This window comes from Canis lupus, chromosome 7, assembly GCF_011100685.1.
Source record: "Canis lupus familiaris isolate Mischka breed German Shepherd chromosome 7, alternate assembly UU_Cfam_GSD_1.0, whole genome shotgun sequence".
NCBI classification, from domain to species: Eukaryota; Metazoa; Chordata; class Mammalia; order Carnivora; family Canidae; genus Canis; species Canis lupus.
This window is the reverse complement of record NC_049228.1, coordinates 42,664,389-42,678,690: the sequence shown is the minus strand read 5'-3', so window position 1 is coordinate 42,678,690 and position 14,302 is coordinate 42,664,389. Positions and strand designations below refer to the sequence as shown.

The window sequence follows — 14,302 nt, the reverse complement described above, 5'->3', positions numbered from 1 at the left end:
TGGAGCCCAAACAGATTTCCCATCAGCTGGAGATTTTCAAAGGCCTCTTTGAGGACACGTCTTTCCCACAAACGGAGCTCAGAGGCCTCAGCCAGCCCATCGTGTCCTTTCCCAAATGGCCAAAAACATTTACACTGTAATTTTACCCATAAATGTAATTGGCTTAAAACTGAAATTATTTCAAAGCAGTGTCTGAAAATCAGTGAACTTAGGTGTGAAGCCAACGCTGTGTCCTCGCCAAGGCTGGCGCCTCTGTGTGCGCAGCCACCACGCTCTATGCCATGTGACGCTAACTGCCGTCGACATGGAAACCGCTGATCTCACGGGCTCCCGGCTGAGCGGGGCCGTATCGATGGCATCCAGATGGCACAGGACAGAGTTTTAATCCAAACACAGACGTCTTTGGCAGTTAGTAACAAGAGCCAGAGGAAACGTTTCTTATTAAGCACAAGCCGAACAGATTTTTGATGAACTGTTCCCGTTTCTGCATGCCATGCAAACTGGCACAGGCCCGCAGGCCCAGGGCCTGGTGTCCGTGGAACAGCCCAGGAGAGACCGGGTTCCTAGCCAGAAAAGATTTTAGTGAAACTGGGGAGTACAGGCCCACTTCGTCAGGCTGACATCACAGATGGGACATTGTTAAAATGCGGAGGCGTGTGGGAAGCTAGGAAGCATTGTTTCACAGGCTGATAACTTTTGTGTGTGTGTGTTTTAAAAATTTATTACCAAGGCTGGATTATATTTTTCACTGGCGCTGAAGTGATGTTTTTAAAAGAACAGCCAGCTAAGTCTTCTCAGAAATGTCTAAGTGACATAAACACTGCTTTTTTTGTTCAGTAAAAATCCGCTGTGAAAATGGTTTTCGATCCCTTAATGGCTCACTTCTGGTGCTTCTTCACCCGGCAGGAAGCCGTGGTGGGTCCAGGTGAGCAGCGGAGGCGGGGCAGGTGGGGTCTGACCACAGCCAGACTGGACAGGAGCCTCCCAGACAAGGGACGCTCAGGACGGCCCCCCACTGCCCCACTCTCTCTGCCCACGTCCCCTGAGGTGGGAACTCTTTGGTTTTCCCGGGTGCTTAGCCTGCAAGGACGGCCTCACAGAAAAATGGAAGAAAACCCCTCTCAGCTTTTAGGATGATTGGCAGAGTCCCCGCTGCCCACAGAGCCCCCGCTGCCCACATGTCTGCTCCGGGAGGCTGGCAGAGCTGCGCAAGGTGGTGCTGGTGGGTAGCAAATGGGTGAAACTGGAAAGCCTGCAGGTCATGCTCATTATTGCAGTTACTGAGCAGGTTAGGGATAAATGCATAGTTATCAAGAGAGAGAGAGAAATCCATCCCCTACAGTTGTTGTCCGGAGGCATGAAGGAGGAGATCCCTGATGCGGATGGTGTGCCGGCCACGATCTGGGTTCCTCTCGCGCCTCTCAGGTCCTCCTCCCCATAAACTCACCAGGCAGCAGCTAGGATGATCCCCATTTTACAGACGAACAAACCGAGACACAGAGTGACACCGTGACATTACGAACGGTAAACTGAGCCAAAGTGGATTTCTGTGCTCCATAAACCATGCACACACACACACACACACACACACACACGAATTCTGCACACAGTCCAGACTCCTGTGTAAAATAGGAGGACACGGTGTCCAGGACAGGTCGTGAGCGCCAGAGTCCCGCAGCTGGCTGAGGGCAAAGTCCGAACGGGAGCCGGGGCCAAGAAGAACATACGGTTTCCGTGCGGTCTGCAGCTCCTCCTGACTAGGCTTCATCTCCACACAAATACCGTTTTCTGTTTCCCAGGATCAAGGGTCAAGGAATTGGAAAAACATTCGCAATTCGTTTTCACTCATCAGGGCCCACACTTGGCCACATAACGGAGGCAAGGAGTCCAGGCCCCACGGCGCCCTCAGCCCGAGTGGGAGCCTGGGAAGTCACGGCACAGCCGGGTAGCCGCAGCGACTTTGTGGGTTTGGGCAGGAGGCCTGTGTCTTCGGGAAGGCACGAGGCTTGGTGCCGCTTCGGGACTGACAGCTAACCGCCTGGCACAAAGCTACGTGAATCAGTGTCTGCAGGAGGAAAGGAAACAGCCCTATAGCCGCACTATGCCCTCTGATGCTGACAGTACATGCTGCAACCAGGGCTCCCTCTGGTCATGGGGCTGAGGGCTTTGACCACAGTCCAGGTGGGAGCCGGTGAGGTCGTGTACCCCTCCTGGGGTTCGCTGAGCTCCTGAGGCGGTGGGGTGGGCAGCAGGGCTCAGGAGCCTGAGGACTCTTCACACGGTCCTGTCTGCTCTTCTGTTCCCCAAGCAGACATGCACACAGCTGATGGCTTGCCAGGGTCCCCATGTTCTCTACCCTAAACCTGTGTGCTTCCAGCCTGGCAGGGGCCAGAGAATGGGCTCGGTGACCCTCACACTTTAGGAGCTGCTCTGAGGTTCCCAGGTCCTGGGCAAGGAAGCAGCCCAACCTCCATCCATCTCTGTCTGGCAGGTAGCAGCTGTGGCAGCTGACACCTGCTGAGGGACTACAATGTGCTGGGCTCCGTGTTTACAGTCTCATTAGCCCTCGGAGAAGCCGCACAAAAGGGGTGGAATTGTTATCTCCTCTTTGGCACAGAGCCTGCCCACGGGCCCTGTACCTCACGGCCGCTCCATGGGTGTCCCTGGCTGCATGTGAGTGTTCCCTGCTCCCTCCAAAGAAAACAGCACAGAACATACTTGTCTGTCACTGGAGCTCCTGACTCAGTCACCATGCTGCAGCCTGCTCTGGCCATCCCTCTGCCAGTGTGAGCTCCTGCCCAGTATTGCCAAGGGCGGTCAGCTGCAGGAGGACATGGGACAGCCTACAACAGGAGCCTGCCCTGTTCCCCCTCGTGCCCCCTTGTGAAGCCTCAGGGAGCCCTCTGGCGACCCTCCAGGGAAGAAGTCACCAGTATCCCCAGTAGCTGCCAGAAAGCTCCCTGGGAGGGGGACGGGAGAGGACACAGAGCAGGCCTGGGGAGTGGCTGTGACAGGAATAAGTCCCAGGAGCCTCCCAGCTTGGATCTAGGGGAGCCGAGGGCTGGTGAGCATCACGGTCCAAAACCCTGTGGGTCCGTCCTGTCTGGAGTCTGTTAGGGATAGAACTGGGTGGGGCCTCTCTCTTCCCTGCCAGCTCCACTGCCCCCTCACCCCAACCCACAGACTTCCTGCTGGCTTCCTTTCCTCTCTCCGTCCAGTGCAGTCCTGTCCACGCCCCACTCAGCTTTCTGTGCCTGCACCTGGAAGCCACCTCAATGCTTGGAACTGGCTTCTGCCCCATGGCCAGTGGGGTTTGGGGGTGGGTTTCTGAGGGTGGTCTCTGGCATTTACAGTTCCTTGCCCCGTGCAACCTGGTGAAGGGTGGTACTCAGTTGTCCGGGGCCATCCACATGATATCCAGCTGGTGTGGAGGCAGACTGGCTTTCCCACACGCAGGCCTGGGACCCTCACCACCATGCCCAGTTCTCAGGAGCTGATCACTCTAGGAAACCCTCAGGGTTGTGGCTGGGCCATATGCAGGCCTGAGAATATGCAGCCACCCTAGCTTGGACACAGTTTGCTGTTGCACACCCACACTTGCCCGTCTCTGGATCTGAGACTCGTCCCTGAGATTTCCCTCCAGCTCAGAAGCTCAGTGTTTGTAGGACTCTTACTAAAGAGAACCTGTCCCCAATCTGTCCAGAGCTCTGTGACCGAGACCATTTATGGGCACTCTCTGGGGAGGATTAGTATTTGGTAACTGGTCAATCGATTACTGGGTAAGTTTTGAAGAGATTAAGATCTGTGATGAGTAAATCCTTGAATTTGCTGCTGGAAGAAAAGGGTTTTTTTCCAGCAGGATTTGATAAAACTTTCACATATGCTCATAAATGAAAGAAAAGGTTTCTTTAGCCCTGATCAGTAGGTCCAAGGAAGGGTAAGGGTGTGAGTGGGTGGTGGGTGATATGTTCACAGCTAAGTCTTGGAGCCTAAGGGGCCCCACAGGGAAGGAAGCAAAGCACAGGAAGACTGGGGTCAGGAGGCCATGACAGGACATGTGATGGCATTCAGTGTGGTGAGCGGAGACCCGGAGAAGCTGGTGTGCGGGGACAGGCAGGGCAGGGTCGGAGAGCAGGCTCGGGAGCTGCTCAGGGCCTGTGGGTCCAGAGCACACAAGAGTCCCCAAGGCCATAAGTTCCCAGCCTGGAGACCAGGGAAGTCAGAGGGAAGGAACAGGGGTAGGAAAGACAGGGTTTTCTTTTGGTTTCACTCATTGACCTCGTGGGGAAATGTGCTCAGATAAAGTATTTGGGGCAAGAACCCCTTATGGCAATGATAAGAAGACACGACCCCCAGCTAGCGGTGCATGTGGTGCCACCTGAGGTCCCACATGGAGAGCCAACCCAGGAAATAGAACCCTCGTGTCCGTGCTGCTCTGTGGGCCACGTGTCTGTGGGCATCCCGCCCTGCCTTCTGGAAAGAAGAGGTGCTCTCCGAGGGCAGGAACCACCAGCACCCACCGTGGTGTCCCTGGAGCAGAACATGGCATCCAGCAGTGATCTGGGGATGGGTATGTTTAGTCACATAAAACAGAGGGATGGGGACATGGGGCATCGTGTGGGGGCAAAAACAAGGTCCAGTATCTCTTTTATGTCTCCTGTGTGTGGCTTCTGCAGCCCAGCAGGCAGCCAAAGGGGACCGTTCTGGAGTAAAAGCTCCTGGGTGATTGTCTGACTGCTGCGAATGCAGGAAGACATTGCCCTGGACTTGACAAGCCAACCGAGGGACAGAAGGAAAGCTGTGGACCCAGGAAAACCAGAAACTGAGTCCCTGCGCTGCAACACCAGCCCCTCTCTGCTCACACAGGAAACACACAAACCCATGTGACTCTAACGGCCAAAGCAGGGCTGCAGCCTTTACGGCAGCATCCGACCAGCAGGACAGACGAACACCAAAGTCTGAGAGTTTTTATGATGAATAATTACAATGCTTCTCTCTCTGTCTTTGCTTAGGTGTTTAAAGAATTAAGTTTGCAAAATTTGTCCTAACAGAATGCTTTTCTCTTGAGATACACTAATGTCAGCTCCTGAGAAGTTGGCGACGATGCCACAGTGAGTTCCTGCGTGACTGGGTCTTTCTCTGGTGCTTCACTAAGCTGTCACAAGAGGCTGTGCTCACCACTGCTGGGCCCCAGGCACGGAGGGGATGGGGACCGAGCTGTGGGCCCCAGGGAGCAACTCCCTCAGGAGGGCTGAGCCCAGCGCTCACGAATTCACCGGCACCTTCCTTCCAACCAAGGTTCTGGAGAAGAACCTCTGGAAGCTTTGAGAATCCTTGATCTGTAAAAGCCGCGTTGCATAATTGGTCTCGGGGAAAAGACATTAAAGGGACATTTTGGCAGATTTATGTGTTCTCAGAAAAGTGAGATATATGAGTTGAAAAGATACCTGGCGCTCACAGATGAGCCAAAGATATTTGTTGATTTGGTTTTCAGACCTACTTTTCAAAAAGTAAGTGGCCTTGAGCAGGATTTATAGGATTATTTTTGAACGATGGAAACTGGTGACCACGGGGTGCACTCCTTCCACAATCAGACTACAGACACTGTTTATTTTCCTGTCCTGTAAGAGAACCGGCTTTCCTTGGCTTTGTTTCCCTCTACAATCTGACTCATGGGTGGAAAATGGAGGAAGCGTGGGAATGGCATGAAATATAAAGTATATCTTGGTTTCACAAAGCAGGGCCGAACAAGTGTGCATGTGTCTGCTGTAAGGAAACAGCTTCCGGGAAGGTGCTAAAGGCAGAGCCATGCGCCCTCACCTCTGCCTTGGTGCCCACAGGTGTCCCCACCACTTTAATAATTTGCTCAGTGCTGAGCTGGACTTGCATGCATATCGGATGGCTGATGGGAACTGTTGGGTCACAGTGTTCTGGGTAAATCCCACACGGAAAGCTGCAGGAACAGCCTCAGTTCTGCCACCTTGGTGCTAAATGACGCTGTCTGTTGGACAGCAGACAGCTGGGCCACAATGTGCCATGTCCAGCCTCCTGAACATCAACGAGGCTAGGATATTTGCCTGGGCCCATTCCTTTTCACGCCTGTGGAGCCTCTTCAAAGAATCCAATATGTGTAATCAAAGACCAGACAATCAAACCCCATAAATAATTCTGCTGAGAAGCGCAGAGCCTCAGCAACTGCTGGCCACCCGGGCTGCCCGCCTGCCACTGGCTCTCCTCCTGCCCCTGACTCTGTTGCCAACACCGTTTTCCTGCAACAGTTACCACAGAATATTTTCTCCAGTGTTCAAAAACCAGCATCTGGTTGCTTGTGAGTCCCCGAACACTTAAGTCCCAAATGAGGAAGACTGGCCTCAGCAGCCCAGACCCCAGCATAGGGTTGATGCTCCTCTCAGAAAGAGGAGTCTTGCAAGAAATCCTCTTGCTGACCTTTGTTTGGCTTGCAGCTCTAGAGCATTCTCCATAAGCCAGTCATTAAGGAGCAGCTCCTGCTCTGCTCTTCTGGCTCTACCCCTGGAAGGACCTGTTTCTGTCTCTTCTCCGGCAGCCTTTTCATCCCGGACAGTTCAGCAGGTGGCAGACATCCAGCAGCTGACCCCTCTCCCCATTCTAGCACGTCTCCACTGTTCCTCCTCCTTTACCACAAGTGAGAACCATTATCCGGAAGCCTCAAAGGGGGATTGGATGATGACACTTTGATGAACATCATTTAAAAATGTGGGCTCTGCTGTGATGATCATCTTTAATGGTTTTTTAAAAAGAATTGGATTTAGACATAATACCATTTTTAAGACTCTACTGGCCTTCCTGAGGCACCTGGCTGGCTCTGTTAGAAGAGCAAGCGACTCTCAATCTCAGGGTTGTGAGTTCAAGTTCCACATTGGGTGCAGAGATGACTTAAATCAAACTTAAAAAAAAAAAAAAAAAGACAAGACTCTACTGCCCTTCCTAATGTTGTCTGAGCCTAAACAAAAACGCTGCCTCTCGATGGGTGATTGGTTCAGTGCCCTTTGGGGAGAGGGTGGGGTTACACCACCCAAAGCTATTGATTCAATTATCAGGAAAATTATTTGGTTGCCTGAACCACATGGTGATTTGGTAGAGGATGGGAGCCCAGGATGCGGAGACATTGCGCCCCCTAGATGCAGGCCATTCACAAGCGCCTGGGCTCCCTTGGCCCCTCTCCCGCCCCCAGTGAGAACCAGGGGGCTGTTTCCTTGTCATCGGCTCCCACGTTAAAACAGTGGTGTTTTACCCGTTTGGTGAGCTGAGTGTCCATCATGAAGTTGTGAACGTGCTTCTCTGCTTTGGTGAGTTCCAGCTTCCGGGCCACCACTGCCACCACGAGGGCAGTGCAGCCTGCACCCTGAGGGGAGACAGCACATGTGAGTACAGGGCAAGGTGAGCAGAAGACTGGGGGGCTCCAGGAGTGGATGCTCACCCTGATTGCCGCCCCCCGCCCCCACTCCCCACTGCCCTGGGAGGAGCTGCGGTGTCTTAGTTCTGGGACTGATCTCCCTCAGGGACCGAGTCTCCCCAGGATCAGCCGGTGGCTCATGGGGCAGGTGGGGCTGTGGCTCTGGGGACTTGAAACTAGTAGACAACCCCCCGGGCACCACAGGGCCACACAGGCGGGTCTGGGCAGCGGGCCCTCTTGCCCCCTTGAGAAGCCGAGCCCACTGGGGGCTCCAGACCCTGGGCCAGGAAGAGGGCAGAGCTCGGTGGCACCAGAGCAGGGCAGACACAGCTCCTGCCATGCAGAGTTTTCCTGGAATTATCTAACCGAGGCACAGTCCACCCTGACTTGCACCCCAGGGGAACACGGGGGGCATGAGCTCTGGGACAGCACTTGTTCCACACCCGGGTCTTTGTACCCAGAAGTCTGGGCTGTGACTCAGCACCAGAAGCCAGCTCCTCCTCAGCTCCTGCAGGGACTCCCCCTGCAGACACCTTGGGGACACAAGGCTCCCACCTTAGACCACAGCTTATGGGAGCCTGCAGAGCCCCAGCATTTCCCCGAGGCCCGTCCTGATTCTGCGGGGCGTACGGGGGTCCCACACGGGTCCCACAGAAGCTTCTCATTGGGCTGGCTGCAAGCCTGACCATCGGGGAAATGAGCACAGCACCACACGTTCCCACCTCCCCCCAAACAGAACCCTGCACAGCCCTGCACATCCTGCTTCCCTTCTGCTGGTGAGCTCAGGGACCCAGAGGTCTGTGCTCTGCTCACCCCTCTGCTGGGGTAGAAGTTAGTCCTGCCCTCACCCTGCCCTGCCTCACCCCTGCCTCACCCTGCTCTGCCCTCACCTTGCCCTGCCTTGCCCCTGCCTCACCTTGCCCTGCCCCTGCCATCACCCTGCCCCTGCCGTCACCCTGCCCTGCCTCGCCCCTGCCTCACCCTGCTCTGCCCTCACCTTGCCCTGCCTTGCCCCTGCCTCACCTTGCCCTGCCCCTGCTGTCACCCTGCCCCTGCCCTCACCATGCCCTGCCTCGCCCCTGACTCACCCTGCTCTGCCCCTGCCCTCACCCTGCCCTGCCCCTGCCTCGCCCTGCCCCACCCCTGCCTTGCCCTGCTCTGCCCCTGCCCTCACCCTGTCCTGCCTCCTTCCTGTCTCCCTCTGCCCTGCCCCACCCCACCCTGCTCTTGCCCTCCCCCTGCCTCACCCTCGCCTTGCCTTCACCCTGCCCTTGCTCTGCCCTGCACACTGGACTGGATGGCCCTGCCTTCCCTCACAGAAGAGAGGAATAGTCTGAGACTCTAGATGCCAAACTGTAACTGCAGTTGCCAAAAGCCTGGGTTTGCACTTTAGGTCCCAGGACTAAAGGGCTCCATCAGTGATGTCTTTGGCTCATCAGTCTAACAGAATGGGTTAGAAACAGAAATTGGTGTTTTCAAAGGCACACAATCTATACTGCAGTATACTCCATCTCTAGCACGAGCTGGAAGGACTGAGTCTGTGAACTTCTCTGACCTCACCTTCCCCTCTTGTTCAGAGGGGGGCTGTGTTTTCTTGGCATCTGTGACTGGCAGAAGACTGTGCCCAATTTTCAAGGGATATGTATGGAATGTTGGATCCTTGGTCTATAGCTGTCATTGATTCAATCAAGCCTCCTCAAGCAAAAAATAGATTAAAAGAAGCTATCCTAGAGGGAAGAGGTGTGTTCCATTTCCCCTCAACCAGACCTAGTATGATCCCTCTCCCTCACAGGGAGTTCTGAATGTACTTTGGCTCAAAGCCCAAACAGAGGGACATATCACAGTGTTAAAAATGGGTCATGAGAAGCAGGGGCCATCCCCAGGCTCTGTTCTCCATCACCTCTCCAGGGCCCGGAGAGCTCCATTCCTGTCACCTCTGAAAGGGAGGGTGTGAGGGGAGTAGAGGAGGGGGTCCCCCACTCATCACACTGGGGATCCCACCAAAGGTCACTCATGCACCATCTTGGATGGCCAGGGTCCAGATGGAGTGTCACTGGCTCTCGCCGTGGCTCACAGCCCCACTGTTTGAATGCAGGGAACTTCTAATCAGAAGCCAGTGTTTTTGCTAAGGAACCATCTATTTTATAAGATAAAGATAAACTTCTGCATGGAAGCAGGAGGGTGGACTAGATTACATTTTCAATTTCTTTTGACTTAAAGATGCCAAGACTCCCTTGTGGATATTTCTCTGGAGGATGCTGGGCTCTTAACCACTAAGTCTAACTTGAATAGATAGCACTGAATACTCTCAACTTTATTTTCTTTTAGAAAAATCCATCATCTGGATGTAATTAGGGAAGTCGCCAACAATAAAGCCTCACTTGGTCATTTCCATTAAGAAGCAACCTTGTGAAGATGGGGTCAGAAAGTAGTGGGCAGCGTGCTGCAGTCCAGACTGCTGGTACAGTGTGCATGTGAGAAAGCAGGAGAGACGGGGGGTGGGGGTGGGTTGGGAGTAGAAGGGGCGCATATCGAGAACACAAGAGGGCACAGAGAGCAGACAGGGCACACACTCCAGCTGTAGCCTGAACAGCCAGGGTGGAGCCAGGGAGGAGGGAAAGACTTGGTGACAGGGTTCAGGGAGGAGCAGGCAAGACTTGAGGCAGAAGGTCATGGTCAAGGGGCATCTGGGCAGCTCAGTTCATTGAATGGCCCACCTCTTAATTTTGGCTCAGGTCGTGGGATCTGTGCTCAGCGGGGTGTCTGCTTGAGATTTTCTCTCTCTCTGTCTCAAATAAATAAATAAATTGAGAGAGAGACAGACAGAGAGAGACAGAGATAGTGAGAGCATGCACAAGCAGGGGGAGAGGCAGAGGGAGAGGGAGAAGCAGGCTCCCCCCTGAGCAGGGAGCCCAACATGGGGCTCAATCCCAGGACCCTGAGATCATGACCTGAGCTGAAGGCAGACAATTTACTGACTGAGCCCCCCAGGGGCCCCAATAAATAAATCTTTTTTTTTTTTTTTTTTAAAGAAGGTAATGGTCAATTTTGACTCTTTGGTGGAGATGAAGGATGCACTAAGGAAGCCAGTTCCCCTGCCGTGTGCTTCCATAGGTGGTCTGATGATCACCTGTGTTCCTCTGGGACAGTGGCCCTCTCTCCAGGTGAGGTACCAGTGGGCAGGGCTGTGTCACAGCTGAGACAGGGCAGAGGGGCACGTGAGGGAGACCTCATGGAGCAGACAGGGGCAAGCAGCTGCCGGCATGACCCCTGTGGGGTCACACTACAGAGCAAAGCCATGATTCAGACTTTTGCCTTAAAATGTGCCCCATCCATGGGATCCCTGGGTGGCGCAGCAGTTTGGCGCCTGCCTTTGGCCCAGGGCGCGATCCTGGAGACCCGGGATCGAGTCCCACATCAGGCTCCCGGTGCATGGAGCCTGCTTCTCCCTCTGCCTGTGTCTCTGCCTCTCTCTCTCTGTCTGTGACTATCATAAATAAATTAAAAAAAAAAAATTAAAAAAAAAATGTGCCCCATCCTGAGTCACCGATGACACCTGCTGTGCTCCTGGTCTGCCCCGGCCAGCTCCTTCTTGCAAGGAAGGGGCCCATGGGGAGCAGGAGAAGGGAGCAGCCTGGGGCCAAGGAACTGCCAAATCATCTACAGCTTTGGTCCTCCCTCTTCTTGATTTCCAGAAACATTTTCCAGTGGGGAAAACCTTGGAATCTGGAAAAACAAGTATCCCAAGGCGGGAGGGATGAGGCGTTCTTAACTAAAGAGGCATAAAATAAAATAAGGCATAAATGATGGTGACAAATGGAGGAGGGAGGCCTGGAGGCTGGATTCTGCTCCTGCAGCAGACTCCATGTAACCGCTGGTGTGAAAGCAAACGGTGTTTCAGGGAGCAGCTCCTCTTCCCAAGCTGATGTCCTGCTGAGCCTCCTGGCAGAGCCATGGTCACCTCTCCCTCACCTTCCCTTTGCAGTCGCAGAGCATCTCCCCAGGCCCAGCTCAGCGTCCCCAGCTTTTACCTGTTTTCATCTCCAAACTCAGGAAGGGTTTGGAGCACAGGGCCAGTGCTGCCCAGCATCCTGAGATGGGGCTCCTACCCTGGCCCTGGGGGCCCCAAGCTCTCAAGCCCTGCGGGCGCTGCCCATTCTAGCTCTGGGGACTCTGATTGTGACCCTCTCCTGGTCTTTAGGGAAAGGAGCGGACAGACAGAGCTGCTGCTGTGGCCCAACCCCTGAACGCACTGGGTCTGGCCCAATAACCTGCACGTTGTTCAGACAATTACATACCCTGCTTAATGGTTGATAATTACACGGTTTCTGGGACTACCAGGAGAAAACAATGATTAAGACTATTTACAGCCCCTCCCCCATGGGCCCCTCTGGGTGTCAGGTGTCCATGGCAACCACAGGGTTGGGGCATGGGGAGCCCTACCTGTAGTGGGGGGCACTGACCTTGAGGGGTAGGTCAGGAGGCAAGGGAGAGGAGGGGAGGGGAGGGGAGGGGAGGGGAAGGGAAGGAAGCAGGGGAGAGGAGAGAGGGCGGCAGGGGAGGGGCAGGAGGGTGGCTGGCAGAGAAACCCTCACAAGAATGACTCAGCTAGAAAAGTCACATCTGTTAGAAAATTGCCAGCGGGGTTCTTCCTGAGCTGACTGACCTGAGGGCTGCCACTGATGTGATCCTGGGGTGAAGCGCCTACAAAGATGCACACAGATTTACGCATGCATGCACCGTGGAAGGGCCTGGGCAGTGGTTTTGATATGGGAGGGTTGGCCCCTCCTCACCTGCCCTCTTGCCCCCATCACTCCTCCCTCTAGAGAACAGCTCTCCCAGCAGGCGCCGCAGACCCCTCCCCCCATAAGGGGCAGGCTAGGGAGGGAAGGATCCCGGGCACTGCCCATCTGGGGCCTTCCTGGATGGGGCACTGCTCCATGTGCAGGGGCCCGAGGGTGGGGGGTATCTATGGTAACAGGTCGCCCAGGGGTCTTTGCTCACCTGGCTAAGAGCTGGTCCTGAGGCACAGCCCAGGCCCGGGAGCCTCTAGGATGGGGAGGTGCTGGCCTTCTGCAGCATCTCACTCCTCTCTCGAAGTTAGGATCATTGCCTAGTGTGTGTTGGCAGCTGGACTGGAGCCAGACAGACTCCCACTGCGGAAGGGAGGTGTGTGTTCTAAGGCTTCCACTTGCCCAGGGTTTCCCAGGCCCTGCTCAGCCTTCTGCTTAACTGCTGCTCCGGGCCTGCTTGCTACCATGCACCTGTACCAGGCTCTGGGGGGAAGGGGGTGCAAGGGGAGGGCTGCAGGGGGTAGAGGCTGCAGGGGGAGGGGCTGCAGGGGGAGGGACTCCAGGGGGAAGGGCTGCAGGGGGGAGGGGCTACGGGGGTAGAGGGCTTCAGGGGGAGGGCTCCAGGGGGAGGAGCTTTAGGGGGGAGGGCTCCAGGTAGAAGAGCCTAGGGCTATGTCCAGGTAGGAAATGACTGTGCTGGTTCTCCTGCTCTGTTCTGAGGGGTCCACACTCGCACTCAGCCTCTTTGTCACCAAGATCAGTGCCAGAAGGGCCACTGGGCTATGGGGGGGGGGGCACCCCCCACTCCTGGAAAGGATTTAATGCCCTTTTTGCTGCAGGAATGAATCATTCTCTTTCAGAGGGAAAAGTCTGAGGGGCACCAGAAGGAAAGAATGGTCACCCACGTGCATGGGTGCAAGAGCCTCCCCTGGGGAGGGCTGTGGTGCCCTCGGGACCTGGAGCAGAGCTGCAGGGCTGCGCATGCCCACACCCCACAGCAGCCACCCTGGCTTCACAGCGCGCTCTCCCCTCTGAGCCTCAGGTTCCTTTCCCAAAAAGTGGTTCCAGGGGACTGTCTGGCGAGCAGCAAGGCCCAGCCCCACGGGCATCTGGCCAGTGCGCGGAGTTGGGGCACTGGGGCCTGTGGCCCCTCCCTGCTGCCAGCCCTGCCCTCTGGCCCCACCACAGCCAAGGGAGAGCACAGGGTCCGGGGGTCCGCCTCTGTGACCTCCAGCAAAACCTTCTCAGACATGGTGCCAAATCTGTGGGGTCCCAGGGCAGAAAGGAGGACAGTTAACTGCCAGCCCTGATGCTTCCTGGGGGCAAGCAAACACTGGCGGGGGGTGCGTGTTGGGGGTACAGGGTCATGGCCCGGCACATCTTGGGGGGCCCTGAAGAGGCCCTTACGTATCCAGCACCGGAACATATTCCTGTGTTAGAGAAGGAAACTAGGCCTGTGAGCAGCATACGCCCTCCCCTGTGCGGGCGCCTGGCCTGGCAGACCCCTGGGCACCTCCACAAAGGCTCCACTCCTCGCAGCATCAGAGGGAGGGCGGGGGGCCAGGCGAAGGCAGGTACTCACCATGATGCCCGTGAGCAGACAGACGCCCTTCCCGCAGTACGTGTGGGGCACCATGTCCCCATAACCAATGGACAGGAATGTGATGGAGATGAGCCACATGGCACCCAGGAAGTTGCTGGTGACGTCCTGCTGGTCGTGGTACCTGCCGAGGGGGAGACAGGACTTAGTCGCAGGAACTAAGGCCTGTGGGGGTGAAGGCGGTAGGAGAACCCGGACAAAGAAGGAGACGGGTCTTTGCTGCAGTGTAGACAGCAGGTGCCGGTGACCAAGGTGTCAGGACTCTGCCAGGCCTGAGCCTGAGGCGGCCCTGGTGCCAGACGCAGCCAGCTGCTCCCAGAGGCACAGCATACTCTTGATGCTCTTTGAGCGTGAGAAAAACAGCTTTGGATGAGATGATACAGGAATAAAGTTTAGATGTTCCCCGCCCAGTGACGGCCCGAGCGTCTGTGGATGTGACTGATCTGAAATCACAGGCTCCTGACCATTCCTATA

General features: G+C 55.5%; 1 protein-coding gene across 7 annotated transcripts in view; it reads right to left on the bottom strand.

Annotated features, from left to right (window-relative positions):
• The window catches only part of KCNN3 (potassium calcium-activated channel subfamily N member 3), a 133,022-nt gene that overhangs the window by 13,793 nt on the left and 104,927 nt on the right, over positions 1-14,302 (bottom strand). For all 7 annotated transcript variants that reach the window (XM_038543214.1, XM_038543212.1, XM_038543213.1 and 4 more), the window contains 2 exons: positions 13,811-13,952; positions 7,274-7,384 (listed from right to left, as the gene is read on the bottom strand). In XM_038543214.1, the coding sequence (XP_038399142.1) occupies positions 7,274-7,384; positions 13,811-13,952 (253 nt within the window). The remainder of the gene's footprint in view (positions 1-7,273; positions 7,385-13,810; positions 13,953-14,302) is intronic.